The sequence below is a fragment of the Apis laboriosa genome, unplaced genomic scaffold (assembly GCF_014066325.1).
Source record: "Apis laboriosa isolate Shangri-la unplaced genomic scaffold, ASM1406632v1 scaffold21_cov150, whole genome shotgun sequence".
NCBI classification, from domain to species: domain Eukaryota; kingdom Metazoa; phylum Arthropoda; class Insecta; order Hymenoptera; family Apidae; genus Apis; species Apis laboriosa.
This window is the reverse complement of record NW_025222365.1, coordinates 1594310-1611057: the sequence shown is the minus strand read 5'-3', so window position 1 is coordinate 1611057 and position 16748 is coordinate 1594310. Positions and strand designations below refer to the sequence as shown.

Genomic DNA, 16748 nt, shown 5'->3' with positions numbered 1-16748 from the left:
CGTTCTCCAAAGAGAGCATCAAATCGAACCCATCAACGATCTCACTCTAATACAAACGAGAGAGAGAGAGAGAGAGAGAGAGAGAGAGAGAATTCTGCCTCTTTAAACAGGCACGCCACGACATTTCAGTGACGACGTGTTTGTTGTTTCACGATGCGTAGGCGGCAAGTAGACGCTGCCTTGAGCCGTATGTTTATGGAGCAGCACGGCGGAATGTTAAACTTGACCCACAGATCGGATCGCATGCCGAGTAAATAGGCGCGGATGGAACGATCGAGGGCGTTTATTAAAAGTCGGTAACGTTCGTCCACCACGTGTAACGCGATCGGTTGCCAATACGTTCGTTGCGGTTTTTTGAAACCGTCGGGCCTCGATCGAAAATGCATGGCGCGAATTCGAGGCGTAAAATCATGTATAAAATAATAAAACTTGGAAGCTCGTTTCGCGATCTCTTTATTTTGAATCGAGAAAAAGGAGAAGAAGAAGAGGAAGAAGAAAAATATATATATATATATATATGTATATATAGAAATTAGGTTGCTCAAGAGTTTAGAAGTTGTACAGTGGGCTCTCCTTGATGTCTTCGTATAATTCGATCAATTTATCGGGCGTGCAATACACAGGTAGATCCTCTTGGCAGAATTGTAGAAAGTCGAGCAGATTCTCCTCGATCTCTTGTTGGTAAAAGGAACCAGCGAATCTCGATTGGATGGTTTGAAGATCGTTCTTTTGTATCTAGATGTTGGTTGGCACAACGTATTAACAGAGGTTTCGCTTTCGAAAGCTCGATTCGAACTCACCTCCTCCCATTTCGACCGTATTAGAGCATGTATGCAATCGTTAATCAAAGATTGGCCGGATATCGCCTACAAATAATATTTGTTTTTTTTTCTCTCTCTTTTTTTACTTTCACTTTCTTTCGTTTTTTTTTCTCTCTCTCTCTCTTACCGTTTTCGACAAGAGCGTGGCACGATTCTCCACCCGAAGACAGTCGAATTTATCGTAAAATATGGCCAGGGCCCACGGTTCCCGAAAGTATTCGAAAAAGTCCACTATCAGCGATTCCTGAATCACGAGAAAATTGCATTGTTCGAACGCTCGAAGAATGAATATGAGAAAGCTTTGCTTACTTTGAATCGCGTCTTTAAATTGTTCAACAGGCTCTCGTGTTTTCCCCACAACGAGCATATATGATCCACTTCGAAATTCTAAAAATTAACTTAATCCTAACTTTAATTTTGAAAAAAAAGAACGAGAGTTCCCTCTTTTTACCTTTTTGTTAAAACAGGTTATCGTCTCGATCACGTTGAACCGATTTAATCTTATCCGAAAGTAACCCATATCGGTTTTGCACGATCCCGTGATCAGCACTTGACCCTAAAACACTCGCAACAATTGAAAGAAAGATTTTTCGTCGGAAAAGAAGAAAGAATCGGTCAACAACACTCACGTAAATATCGAAACGAATCGCGATCTTGCGCGGCGTGTTTTTACCGCACTTTCGTACGTAAAGAAATCGATAACCACCGGGTACGATGCAGGCCACTATCAATGGTAATCGGAACACGTATACCGACTCGAAGGCTTTACGCTTCGATGGTATGGACGCTGGATCCTTGCCTTGATGCTCGTTTTCGATGAACGATCGAATGATTTTCGCCAACTATATTATACAAACGAGTTAAAATTCGAGGCGGTTCCCTAATCTTCGATATCTTAAAAATCACTTATTATCATGTTTCATTTGCAATTCGCATTTTATCAGGGCGACGAATTATTCTTAAGCTCGAGTTAAAGCTTCGAGAATGAAAGAATTCGCGAATTCTCGTATTTCGAGAACCGTTGCTCTGAACGATCTGTACGGAAATGTAGAACGTTGATCTACTAACTTTTTCGCCGATCTCGATTCTGTTGAAGTTTTTGTGCTGCCAAGACTCGCTGTAATACCTTCTGCAATACTTGGTTATGGTGCCAGCAGCGAAGATCGACGGATCGTTCGTTCTCAAGTCTGAATCTATGACCAATTGGCCGTCGAACATCAATCCGGATCTACAGATCGCTGAAACGGATCGATCGAATCGTGGTGAAACGCAACCCTCCAACACTCGTAAATTATACATTAACGATTGACGTGAAATATTGGCAATCACCCAAGAATATCTTCATGCCGATAGTCTTTTCGTAAAAGTTTATTAAAAAGTCGCAATTTATCACTTTGCTCTTGCCCTTCGACTTTATAATGATCGATTCGATCATTTTACCATTTGACGTGTTCTCCAAGTTCCAATTAATCAATTCCCATCCCATGATTATTTTGATGTTGCTCCTCGTGATCGACTCCATCACTTCCGTGTACACCTTGAACACGATTTCGAAATCAAAGTTTATCGAACGGAGGAGGGCAACAACGAGGAGGGCTTATTTTCTCGTACTTCGCAGTCGTCGAAGAACGCCTCGTCCTTGGCCGTGCACTGGGCCAACGGGGGATGGATCAACGTGATCCAAGAGCCATCCACTCCGAATTCTAGCAAACCTTGGAGAGCGCAGTAGCAATCTATGTTGTGCCCGTAAAAGACGATAATCTCTAAAAATAAATCGGAAAATTGATTAATATAGCATTCCGTCCATTCATGTGCCCGATCGATTAACTTTTCTTTTTCAAATTTTCCGTCTGCCTTTTTATCTTCTCCAGGCATACGGCCGCTTCCGTATCGTCGTTGATCGTCAACATGTTCCAAGGCACTTCGTTTTCCAAAAATTCTCTGCGCGAACCAATATCACCAATATTTTACCACATTTATTTTACCACATTTTTCTTTACTTTCTTTTTTTTTTTGTTCTTCGTTTATTACCCTTTCTTCTCGAGTTCCAACTCGTCGTAAAACTTGGGCTTTTGGTACTGCATCCCGCAGGTCAAGATCAAATAATCGTACGTGATGTTCCCTTGATGCAACACGGTCACGTATTTCTCCTTCCTGTTGATCATAACAGAATGCAATCTCGATTCTCGATCATCGATTCTCTTTCTACCTGTTAATCGTTATGACCGTCCCGTACACGATGTTGATCCAGACACGCGTGGGAATCTCCCGACGATATTTCCGGCAGTATCGGCCGGTGAACGGTATCATGCGATCGCTCAAATTGTTGTAATCATTGTCGTAAGGCAAACCGTTGGGCGATATCAAAGTGAGATTCGCGAATCGTACGAAATTGCAGCTAAAAAAAATAAATCTATGAAATTTTACCAACCTTCCTCCAACACCCTTCTTTCGAACGAAAGAAGGATGATTTTTTTAAAAAAGAAAAAACAAAAATCTGGAAAAATTTCGAAACACCAAGTGAGATTCGCAAATCGTATGAAATTGCAGCTAAAAAAATAAATCTATGAAACTTTACCAACCTTTCTCCAACACCCTTCTTTCGAACAAAAGGATGATTTTTTTAAAAAAGAAAAAACAAAAATCTAGAAAAATTTCGAAACACCAAGTGAGATTCGCGAATCATATGAAATTGCAGCTAAAAAAATAAATCTATGAAACTTTATCAACACCTTTCTTTCGAACGAAAGAAGAAGGTAATAAACAATCTTCTGATTCCGAATTTTTTAATTTCTTAAAAAAGAAAAATCTGGAAAAATTCCGAAATACTAAGTGAGATTCGCGAATCGTATGAAATTGCAGCTAAAAAAAATAAATCTATGAAACTTTACCAACCTTCCTCCAACACCCTTCTTTCGAACGAAAGAAGAAAATAGACAACTTCCTGATTTCGATTTTTTTAATTTCTTAAAAAAGAAAAAACAAAAATCTGGAAAAATTCCGAAACACTAAATGAGATTCGCGAATCGTACGAAATTGCAGCTAAAAAAAATAAATCTATGAAACTTTATCAACACCCTTTTTTCGAACGAAAGAAGAAGGTAGTAGATAACCTTCTGATTCCGATTTTTTTAATAAAGAAAAAACAAAAATCTGGAAACACCAAGTGAAATTCGCGAATCATATGAAATTGCAGCTAAAAAAATAAATCTGTGAAACTTTATCAATATCCTTCTTTCGAACGAAAGAAGAAGGCAGTAGACAATCTTCTGATTCCGATTTTTTTAATTTCTTAAAAAAGAAAAAACAAAAATCTGGAAAAATTCCGAAACACCAAGTGAGATTCACGAATCGTACGAAATTGCAGCTAAAAAAATAAATTTGTGAAACTTTATCAGCTTTCCTCCAACACCCTTCTTTCGAACGAAAGAAGAAGATAGTAGACAACCTTCTGATTTTGATTTTTTTAAAAAAGAAAAAACAAAAATCTGGAAAACTTTCGAAACACTTCGGAATCGAAATTTCCGATTTATTATACGAGAATCTTGCCGATTCTTGAAAATTCATAGAAGAATTTCCTCTTAGTTAGTCTGAAAATTGATCTGATTTTTACCCAAGAGCAAGTTCTTCCACAAACGCGATGCCGCAATCCGAGGCACCCACGACGACTATCTTCGAATCAACGACATTACCAAGCATCATGGACAATCTTGGCGTCGTCAAGAAGAGCGAGAAAGGTTCGGTTTCTTTTTTAGGTTTCCTGTCCGTTTCGATTAGATTACGATACCGATATTTTATTCTTCGCCGGGGATACACGGGGATCATTACGGTCAAGCATATCGCCAGGGGATGCATACGTGTCTGAAAACGATGTGACGACATATATTCTTTTCTTTTATTATCAATTGAAATTTTGTGATTTCATAAGGTATTGATTTCAAATTTTTTTTTTTTTTTTTTACTAGCGTGCTCAACGAACTCTCCTCGAGTCGATAGTAAAAGACAACGAAGCCGCTCAGACGTGAAATCTCGCTGATGATGTATGGTATGTGAATGGAGAAGATTGGCATTAGGATGAAATGGAGGATACGGGCGTAAGCGTTGGGTGGGATATTTTGTATCGCTATGTAATCCTCGATGTGATAACGTCGCTTGATGTACGAGGTCTCGTTCTCGGCGCTGGTGTCGAATTCATCATTTCAAACTATTTTTCTCTCAAAAATTTCGTAGAAAGAAAAAGGAATAAATTTCCTTACCAAATAATTATAAGACCGATAATTATGTTGTTCCACTTGAAGATGTAAGAATACATGTCCGATCGTTTCTTAATCGTCGCTTTATCGAAATCGTGCAGAACGTACTCCGATTTTCGAATCCTTTTTAAAAATCTCTTCAATAACAGCTTGTCGAGAGGCTTGCCAGCGCGGAGCGATATCTTACCCAGAAGAGCGGCACGATGCGTTACATACAAACTCATTGGATAATCTTTGTTGCACTTCGGAGACACCCGCTGTTGAAAAATGTACGCGATCGATCAATTTCGATTATAATATACATAAGCTTATCGTTGAAAAGGAATCGAATTTCGTACCACGAAATGATGGAGCAGAGGGATGAAAACGTGATTGGAGGGCAAAAGGATCACGCAATATTCCAAATCCGGAAAGCTCTCGAACGCGGCCTCGATGAAATTCCTGCTTTCCCGAAGTTTCATTTTCTGTTTCATCGCGTAAATCTCGAGAACGAACGCGTTCACTTGGCCGTGGTAAACCGGCTGTTCGGGAATATAGATGTCCTCCAATTGTATGTCCTCGATTATGCTGGTAACCATCGTCTGTCCTTCGTTTTAAAAAAAAAAAAAAATCATTCTCCTCCTCTTTTTCTTTTTCTCTGCTCTTTATCAACTCACGTGGAACGTGGAACAACGACTCGACGAACGCGCTCGACTCCATTTTCGACTCGTAGTACATGCTAAATTGACGAGTTATCCCTGCAAGATCATTGATGAAACTTATCGTCGACGGATCCATCTTTTCATCTTTTATTTCCACCGGTTGTTCTGTAGCCTGTTCTGCGATCTCTTCCACGCTTTCTTCCGGAGAAATTATCACGGAGGATCTAACGCGGTTCGAATATTACCAAAAGTGGGGCTAGTGGTTAGATCTACCGAAGACAAATTGCCTATAAATACTGTTATCCGAACCCTTCCGAATCAATATCCCAAGATTTCTTTGTGAAAAAGGAGAAGAACGTCTCGCTGTCAGGCCTCATATATTCCTCCGGGAGTACATCTTTCTTGTGGGGTTTTTTAAGGCCGTTGTACGGCACCAACTGGAAATTGTTGATCAGTGTGTCCACGTCTATGTTCTTATTAATGAACATCACACCGGTTGCCCTGTCGTCCTCCTCGGAGATGATCAATTTTCGACAACCGTCGGGGTTACGAACCATCTCGCTCACGTAAAATTCACCGTAAAACTCTTTCAACAGAGGCGTTTCGGCGTCGATGATCGACACCACGTCGTCGTTATCCTCTTCCCTGTCGCGTGATCGAGAAAATGGAACGGAAATGATATAATATTATAAATATTAAATTCGAAAGGAATTTAAAGTTTTTAAAATAAAAATTCAAACTTTTCCACTTATATTTCTTTTTCTCTCCGAAAATGCACTACAACGATTCAAAGATCGTTAATTTTCCGATCAATATTATTTAACGATCCTTTGATCGTTATAAATTAGTAATAGAAAAAAAAAAAAATCGCTCGTTTAAAAAGAAACTTACACTACGCGGCGAATTTTCAACCTTGGTTTTTTCAGAAAACGATCGCTCATGTACACGGATTGGTACGAGGGATGGTCATTCTCAGAATTTAACGGAATCCTGATCATCTGTTTCTCGAAAATGTCGTCTGCAATAGTAATAACGATAATGAACGATGAATAACCGAGAGATCCATCTATCTATCTATCCCTATCTATTTATCTATCTATCTATCTATATATATATATGCTCACTGAGAATGATCCGAGGAGGAATCACGATGAGTACGTATTCCAAATACGAGGTGACATCGAACAATCCGCACAGGAGTTTTTCGAAGAAGTGGCCGGTGTATCGGCTGTCCCAGACGAGCATGTGCACGAACATCGAGTTCTTTTCCGACACTTGTTGCGGCCTTTTTCAAACGAAATCCCGATAAGCAAACATCTCTCTCCTCCTCCTCCTTTTCCCCCATGTTCGAGCCAAACAAGTGTCCGCTCCGTTTACCTGTACAACGCGTACAACCAATTTATCCAATCTTCCGGAATCACCGACGGCACGTTCGGATAATTGCAGATGCAGATGCCCGAAACGATCTCGCCTCTCTCGTTCCACTGCACCATCGAGTGACAACTGGTTTCGCTGCAAATTATCAACGTCCCCCATCCCCCCCTTCCCGTTACCTCCTTCTGTATTTATTTTTTCAGAAATTTTTCGTACGATTACACACGGCTACAATACAACTCAGGCGAGAGACATTACAAGATACGTTCGATGTTCAAGTCCCCGAAAATTTCATACGTTTCCGGCCGTATCAATCGTTCCACGTTAGGCAGATCGGCGTGCTCCATTGCCCTCGAGCCGATGATCTTCGCCGCCGGTTCCTTACTCCTCTTGCCGAGGAAATATTGCTCCGGATTGCCGATCCATATGTTCATCATGTTGCACAACCAACGGATGGATAAATCTTTCGAAAGAAACCGAAATCTATCTCTCGATTCACTTCGAGCGATCGACCGATTTAAATGGTGGATAATTAGCTTTGGGGACTATATTCAGAAGGGAAGGGAGAAATAATAAATCGATCGACGGGGAGGAAGCAATGATGAACCGATGAACGATCGTTGATGCAACGATTGCATAGAAAATGGAAGATTTATCGATCGAAGATGGAATAATCGTGGGAAAAAGAGAGGCTTACCGTATGCGCCCAATAAGGCGACCGACTTTAATGCCCGCAAAAAAGGTAATAACGAAACTCCTCGAACGATTTAAACGGAGGGGCAAAGTAATTGCTTCGTGTTCTCGCTGCTCGCTAGTACCCTTCTTGTAACTCGGCTTTCTTCTCGTCCAAGTGTTAAGCCACGTTCACAATGGCCTCGCTCGATCTTCGAGAGGAAATAACGAAAACAGAAGTGATCGACGCGTTCGATGAGGCGTAAAAAAAAAATTCGAAGAAATTCGGTTTTATTAATTTTTGAAAGGCGAGCGTAGAAAATAATCGTAGAAAAATCGCAACAAGAAATCCAACCAAGCAAAAAAGTCAAGGACTTTTTCTTTCATATTTCTTCGAAAAAAATTCGTGTCATAAATGAACACGTTTTAAATATTCAAATTTACAAAAGAAAAAAGAAAGGAAAAAAATTGAATCGTAAATTTGAATAAAGAGAATTGAAATAATATGCAAATTATACGAGAATAGAATCGAAGTTAACTAGTTCGAATGAACGATCAAATTGTTTTTCCGGTCGCAACGTGCACGCATCGCGAAATCCATTTACGTTGCACACTTGGTGCTGGCAAAGCGACTGGCACGTGCTCGATCCGCAACGCAATCGACGATAAACCGACACGACCGTTACGATACATTGCTTCGCTGCAGTTTTCGTCCGTTACATATCCTAAGTCTTCCCCGTTCATCGAGCTTAAAAGGCGATATCGATTTCTCTCGGGCACGGTGGTAAATCAAGCTTCACCAAGGACTCGGTAACGATTCGCGTCATGCAACAACAACGGCTTGTGTCACGATATGCAGCCTCAAAAATGCACACCTGGCTCGAGCCATTTTGGCACCCAGGCCTGCTTTTCGAGGCGGACTTACTTTTCGCTTTAATTTGTCTATCTTTTCACTTGTTGTCGTTACTAAGTTACGAAGTTAAATATAAAGAATATATATCGTTACATTTTTCGTTTAATTGTTTATATATGTATCATATTTGTTGATTTAAATTTTTTATGATCTATTTATGAGCATTTTTATTTCACTTTTATATTTATTTGCTTTTAATTGTTACAGTTTCTATAATATAATTGAGATTTTTTCTTGTATCTTTTTTTTCTTTTTTACCATGAAATATTTAATATTGCGCGATGATCGATTGCGGATTCGTTTAAACTATTTAAAATTAAAAATAAATAATTAAAAATAATTGAAAGAATGGACGATATTGAAGATAAAAAATATCGTGCATACGCACAATGCAACGATGGTTTGATTATTTTCAGATTTATCGATAATCAATCTCTTCTGTTCGCTTTTAAGAACAGAATTGCCAACAGAAACCTCTTCTTCGTAAGTTTCTAATTAGCTCGACTGGAGATCCGCCGACTGATTACAAGCCGTGAGATCGTCGCCGAAGAAGCGCGGTGTACACAGAAACGGGCTTTTATTAATAACTGCAAGAAACGCGGAAGCATCGGGCCAAGGATTCTTTTTCCATCCGCGCTGATGTTATGATTCGTGAATCGAAAAAATTCTCGCGATAATTCAACGGGAATAGCTAAATCAGCGAGATCGATACTAGATTCGTTTGAGAAATAACGCGCAATATGGACCATTGAACACGCAACGACTCGTAACGAGTTTTATTACGTCAGACCAACCACTGCGTGTACGAATTTCCGACTTGCGAAACCGACGCAGCTCCTTTACTTTTACTCCGCCAATGTTCCCACAATTCTTCGAGTATCCGCAGTTACCCAGCAACGCATGAATCAACGCGATACGAATCAAAGGCTTGGATTTTTTGCCCCGGGAAAATAATAATCCAAGTTTTCGCTTCGCTGGGGATGCGTTTCGCACGATTTTTCGAATAATATGTTCATTCGATTTGGTAATACGTCGCAGTAAACGTGGTGTGTCATTACGTCATTGGTCTTCTTATCTATATATATTCAGGTATAGTAAGTTAATTAACGCGTTCGATGGAGTGTGGAAGTTAGTGAGTCGAGACTAATTTTATTTGTCTCGAAAACGTTCTAAATATTCTCTCTCTTTCTCTTCGACAATTTAAATTATCTATTTCGATCTAATCGTTTTGATTTGATAACGATTAACGTGGTATAGTGTACATACGTATATATACTTGATCTTAACACGAGCTATAAAGAAAAAAATTAATCTTTACTCAATTAAATATTATAAATAGAGTCTCAAACCTCGTCGATATTGTATATATACAATCGTATTCGAATTTCCAGAGCTTGAGAAAAATTGATTCTATCTTACCTGTTGATCTCTCTAGGTCGGTTTGTCGTTTCGAATAAAACAAACGTTGACACCCTCACTCAGTGGCGGTGCGCACCAGACTGAGATCAAGTAGCGGAGTTTCGAAGATCGGGCAGCGGTCTGCAACTGCAATGTAAAAAAAGTTCAGAGAGGAGGAGTGGGGAACAGGCTGGGAAAGTAAGTTACTTACCTACCATTAAATGGATTCGAGTCGAAAACGAGAAGTAAACAAATTCTCTTTGCATCTCTTTAAACATCTTACTTTCTCTTCCTGATTTTATTTTATCTATTAATTTTGGTTTGTTTTTTTTTTTTTTTTTTTTAGATATCTTTTTTAACATCATTGATTATCGTTGAGTGAAATTATACAAAAGGAGGACATAAATTGCATTTTGAAACGTGACGTTTATTCGCATTTTTTTTTCACTTTTGACGTTTGTTTAGTCTGCATCTGATTAAGTTAAATTAAGAAGCAACGAAATCATAGGAAATCTAAAATTGGCCGCGCTGTTGGTAACTACATACGATAATGCGCCCTTCGCTTAGTTCGTATCATTCGCGTTCGAATTGCTCTAATTTTACAGACGTGCAGAGAATAATTTGCGAGCTAAATCGTAGCTAGAAATTCTTCCTATTGATATTGTACACGTGACCAATCAGGATATTGAAGTAAGGATGACGCTTTAAAAATATAAGATTTATTACATATGCTCAAATCTTACAAATAAGACTCCGTACAATCGTTATTAAATGTAATATGATAAGTAAACAATGATTTCCAATAAATTAGAAAACTTATAATTTTCGCTGTTATCTAACTATCACAGATGCTTATGGATTTAACTCGAAACGACAGAGAAAGTGATTAAAGTTAAAAAGAAAAAAAAAAAAAATTTGCATATATCCTTGATAAAGTGAACGTATCTGGAAGAAGTAAAATACGCGCATTTGAGATAGAAAATAGCATATGTTATATTTATTATATATTAATTTGATACCAAAACTGATCATTTGACTATATTCTATTACGTGTAGAATTATGTGTTTGCTTTCCTCTATCGATTTCGAAAAAAGGTTAATCGTATTAATATCATAACTTTATTATTGTTATAACACGAGAAATGAGCTTACAAATTACTTACGATAATTTCCGTATGCAACTTATATGTATATATATATATATATATATTTATATATATATATATGGAATATCTCGTGTACTTAACACTTATACATTTATATCTACTATGATTTTATGATCATATTATTATCATTATCTCTCACATTATCACCTTTCATTTGACGATGAAAGCTCAAAGTAAAGTATTTCGCATATTCAATAAAATACACGATAATTCGGTTGGTCGTATCCAGGGACGTTTATTCTGTAATGCGATACGAGCGATACGAACTTTTCAATTTAAATCAATGGAATATATTGATTTATAGAATAGTAGAAGATTATAAAATGGAAGAATAAGCAGAATGAGTGCACGGAAGCTTGAGCGTTGCTTATGTTCGAGAAAGTATAAAAGCAAATCACATGTATATAATTTTTGATTCTAACCAGTAGGTATCATAAGAGAAATATTCTTATAAGCTAAATTTAAATGGTAACGGAGTTTTTCTCACGATGGAATTCCTTATTGTTTTTTTTTTTTTTTTTTNTTTTTTTTTTTTTTTTTTTTTTTTTTAACAGACTTCAACATTATCGAGAAACGTTTGAAGTAAATCGTATCAAATTACTGAAATTTGAGCGACTTACAGGAAACGAAACTTTTTTTTTTTTAGGCAAGATATTCGGAGATCGATATTTTATGACTTTAAATTTTCGACTCTTAACAGTTTATCATTTATTAAAATTATTCGTCTTTTCACCTATCTTCGTTCACTCCGGGAACATTGTCTTCAGCATCTGCCACTACCCGTTGTTCGGTGGGGATAATCTCGTTGCTTTTGTTTTGCGAATTCTCAACTTTATACAATACATCGTGGCAAAGTGGACAACGATCTTGAACGTACAACCATTTTCGCAAACAGACGCTATGAAAGTAATGATTGCAACGCGTGATCTTGGCACTTTGCATCTCTTGATAACAAATAGCGCAAACATCATCCAGCATTCGAAGCTGCTCTGCCTTTGCTTCGGGCAGAGAATTGATTTTGTTAACGGCTGATCGACGTTTCATGAACACGCTCCAACCGGCTTTTGCTTCGCACCATATATTAAAATAGGCATGGATACATATCATAATGGCTCGAATTGCTCCACCAGATTCGAACACTAACATCCAAAATCCGTTGAAGAAGAGAATAATACCAAATGTAAATTCGACCGTATTACCGAAAGATCGTATTATATATACGCAATCATCAAGTTGTTCCCAAAATACGCTACGATAAGCATCGATCAGAAACAAAGAGTAGATAGCGAGCGAAACTAGCACTTTTACAATCACTTCGATACTAAACACCGATACCGCAAGTAACCACGTGTTTACAGTATAATGGGACCAAAGATATACTAAGAGTGACACTGGAAATAGTATCAAAAATACGCAAACTGCCAAAGCACGAATATGTCGATGAAGTGCTGGATTATGCGAAGCGCTGAGTGACATCAAAAGTGGATTTACGATATTGTGGACAAAATGTAGAACAGCCGTAAACAATAAACAAAAATTACGACACAATCTGACCAAACGTTTCTCTCTATCCAAACTTGTTAATCCAGTTTGCAAGGCCAGCACATAAAATAAAATTGCGGACACAGTACCGATACTCTTCTCGTCTTCGTCTTCCGTGAGCAACACCCATTGAAAGAAACATCCGATATAATCGCAAATAAATGAAATTATACTTGTCATTCCCAAGACGGCCGTCAATGTTTCGCAACCATTGACTAATAAACTTCTAATCATTACGTAATAGGTAAACGTCTCTTCACCGTAATGATTTCCAAGGATCTGAAACACTTGTCCTCCAACTCTTAGCATCCAAAACATACGTAATACACACGGAACGTTCAATCGGATCCATTCGGTTTCGGCAAGTGCGGATAAACCGTAATTGCTTATGAAGTTACGTGCATGTTGATAACCCATATAAATCGTGTTTAACATAGTAATTCCATTGTACCAAATAACAAATTTACATACAGCTAATGGAAGAAGAGCTGCGAATACTGGCACATGATAGAGAACTTGCGTCTGAAAAGTTATGAATATTTAATAATATGTACATAAATGTAGAAATGACTTATATTTTATACGTGATATTTGAAAATATGAGAAACATTATATAATGTACATGTATATCGAAGTATTCTATATACAAATATGTAAATATAAAAATCTATTTTTCAACATGCAATTGTTTTTAATTGAACTACGTCGAAGCATATTAGCAATTTAAATCGATTTAAATTAAATTGAAAATAAAGTTCTCGAAAGATCGCTTCATTATTTAAATCTTTTTCTTTCTTTTCCTATTGTTCATAATTATTCAATAGAGATGTTATAAAATGTATAATTAAAATTCGTGATAAAGTAGTTTTGAAAATGTATTTAGAAATATGAACTTCAACTTCATAACTTACCGGCAATGGACAAATGCCCAAGATCGGCGGTGCCATAAAACTTAATACAAGAAGTTTTTGCAGAATCGGATGTCTTGGTGCAAGATGAATATAACAAAAAATGCTAGCTAATAAGCATTGTAGTACATAATTCTGAATTATTAAGAAACCTGGTCCTTCGTCTAAGATATATTTTAAATCAAGAGTCAAAATATCATCAAGTATACTAGTTGTGTATTCACGTTGTGTGCTCACATATGTAATAATAGCTTTCATTGTACTAATATTTGACCAATAGGATATAAATATTGTCCCTACTGATATTAAGTATACATATACAATTATTAGATGTTTTGTCCATAACATAAATATGCATATTGCAGCTATATATCCTGAAAAATAAATATTTAACAATGAACCATTGATTTTTATTTTAATTTTAACTGTAACATTATTTCTATTTTTATATTTCTTATTTTTTAAAACATTTAAAATTGCAAAAGAAAAAAGAATAAAATAATTTTTAACTTTTTATATTAATTCTTTATGATTTATAAATTAATGGTTTATATATACTTTAAGAATGCTATATTATAAAGTTTGCTTCTTTTTAAAATATACTAATCTATTGAAATCAACTTTATAACTTTGAATATAAAATTTCTATAATAAATTTTATTATTTTGAACCTAATTATATTATAAACAATATGTTTTATTTTTCATTAAGTTTAAAAAAAAATTTATCTCATTCTCTAATAAAATAAAATTGCTAAATATCTTTGCTTAAACAATAAAATATATTATATTCAAGAATCTCTAAATGTATATAATATCTTACCCAAACAGCAACATAAAAACTTCAATGCCATTATAAAATGCATTTTATAAGCAAAATATTCAAAGTCAAATGGTTGTAACAATGAAGTAGGTATTATTGAATTTACAATGCTGTCTGAAACTCTTGATATCTTAAAACCACGTTCTGTGCTATAAAGCACTACATTGTCATTGGATAATCCAAGTCCAATTCTAAGTAATTCATCTATGATAAATAAAGGTGGAACTCTAATCATAACATCCGCAAAAGTAAGTAGTTTTTCACGCATTGATGTATCCATTATTTTTTAAATTTTTATCTTTTGTAATAGATTTTAAAGATAATATTTTATCCTTATAAAAATTAATGATTGAATTTTTCCAAAGCAATTTAATTCAATTTGTTTAATACCTAAATATAAAAAATGTTAAATTTATAGTGTAAATTAAAGTGTAAGTTAAAATTAATTTTCTATGTTTAAAAAATTATTAATGTTAAATTATGTACAAACTTACCTTTGAAATTATAAAATTCACAGGTATCATATTCTCGAAATACGAGTTTAATTAATAATTGGAATAATTTTTGTCATTGAAAAGCGACTAAGTCAAAACATTCTAAGAATTGTGAACTGTAATTTGTTTATAATTAACAAAGGGAAGTAACGAAAAAATGATTTAGATAACGATTTAGATAAAAGGATATTGCAGAAATCCAGAAGTATATAGCAATAAAAGTTTGTCGATTATTCTTCCCTAGTTGCTGTTTACAATGTGAACTGAATCGTTTGTAGATATTATTAATAGGATTTTATCATAGTGCGAGAATATTGCAACAACAGGCAGAATACGTAAATTTTTAGCCCTCGAATTTCTGTCAAAGGTCTTTTCTTTCTACTCACTTCTACTTATAATTCTTAATATCTATTATTCATATACGATGACAATAATAAAAACACTTGATTGAGGCGAGATTTAGATTAAACTACGTTTTTAAAATACGCGTAATTTTCTCTAACGTAAAACACTGTTACGTATACTTTGGAGGTTAAAGGGAAACATGCACGGAGAATTTGAACGATTTGATCAGATGGCGTTACATTACTTTAACTTTATATCTATACACTAGTATATATATGTATGTATATATATATATATATATATATATATATATATATATATATATGTACATCATATTTGATGTAGTTTATAATTTATAACAAATTTTAATAATATATTATATATAATTATATCTATCAAATTAAAAACAAAAAATATTGTTGTATTATCAATATTACTGCATTATATTATTAATTATTAAAATCATTTGAAAATAAATTTATAAATAAAAATAAAATAAAAAAGATAGAATGTTGTTCATAAAATTATGATTTTAAATTGATTACTAGATATAATATATACTATATCATTCACTATTAAATAGGAAATATAGTATCAAGTAAAAATAATGTAACGATACATGCAAAATCATTATTTTTCTTCAAATTATGTTCTACCTACCACAAATCACATGCTAAATACAAAACGTACATGCAGTAGAAAAAGATATATATATGTTCACAATTATAGATTTAATATTGATAATTTTATTATGCAAATTCATAATTTTATTGTTAATAATATCATTTACTCTCTTTATCGTTCGCTCACGAAAATAAAAGATGGTGATTGTAATGATAAGATACTGATAATAAAAGAAGGAATAGGAATGAGGAGATTAAAATCAAATTTCAATTGGTTTTGGAAGCATATTATCGATTTTAAATGAAAGCAATGCAAATGCATTTTTAATAACGTTGAATATGTTTTTTTTTGGAGGTACATCTTTTTTATATATAAAATTCATATTCCCCNACATATACATATATATATATATATATATATAAAATAGAAGAAAATTATGAGAAAATATAAAATTGTAAATAATATCTAAAAATTATAATACTATTTGAAAATAAAATTCACTCATTTCTTTCGTGTTCTTTTTTTATATATCTGATATATTCAACGTTTAAATGCATATGTTATTTTATCCCGAAATAAGATAAATAAATGATTATATGATTGAGGCTTCCTTCTGCTCTTTACAGGCATGCAACGAGACATACGTGCAGAGTACAGAATATTCATACTGTCATTCATTCAGAACTAGCTACCATATAACTTATCTATGTATATCTCGGCGCAGTGTTCATTCGTTTTTTCTGAAATATTCGAATCGTAATGCGCTTGCATATGC

General features: G+C 35.1%; 2 protein-coding genes across 2 annotated transcripts; both read right to left on the bottom strand.

The window, feature by feature from the left end:
* Window positions 1-73: 73 nt before the first annotated feature.
* LOC122712992 (cilia- and flagella-associated protein 61-like) lies at window positions 74-10161 on the bottom strand. Its single transcript, XM_043933100.1, has 22 exons — window positions 10094-10161; window positions 7093-7227; window positions 6840-7000; window positions 6607-6733; window positions 6023-6360; window positions 5731-5955; window positions 5413-5660; window positions 5078-5331; window positions 4784-5000; window positions 4435-4682; window positions 3031-3219; window positions 2853-2975; window positions 2650-2762; window positions 2433-2584; window positions 2151-2358; window positions 1890-2059; window positions 1451-1663; window positions 1273-1377; window positions 1131-1208; window positions 949-1065; window positions 801-866; window positions 74-735 (listed from the first exon to the last, which is right to left on the bottom strand). The coding sequence occupies exons 2-22, from the start codon at window positions 7206-7208 to the stop codon at window positions 550-552; spliced, it is 3654 nt and encodes a 1217-aa protein (XP_043789035.1). The 5' UTR covers window positions 7209-7227; window positions 10094-10161; the 3' UTR covers window positions 74-549.
* Window positions 10162-10373: 212 nt separating this feature from the next.
* LOC122713036 (protein TRC8 homolog) lies at window positions 10374-15551 on the bottom strand. Its single transcript, XM_043933162.1, has 4 exons — window positions 15005-15551; window positions 14511-14900; window positions 13692-14062; window positions 10374-13302 (listed from the first exon to the last, which is right to left on the bottom strand). The coding sequence occupies exons 2-4, from the start codon at window positions 14788-14790 to the stop codon at window positions 11968-11970; spliced, it is 1986 nt and encodes a 661-aa protein (XP_043789097.1). The 5' UTR covers window positions 14791-14900; window positions 15005-15551; the 3' UTR covers window positions 10374-11967.
* Window positions 15552-16748: the final 1197 nt, after the last annotated feature.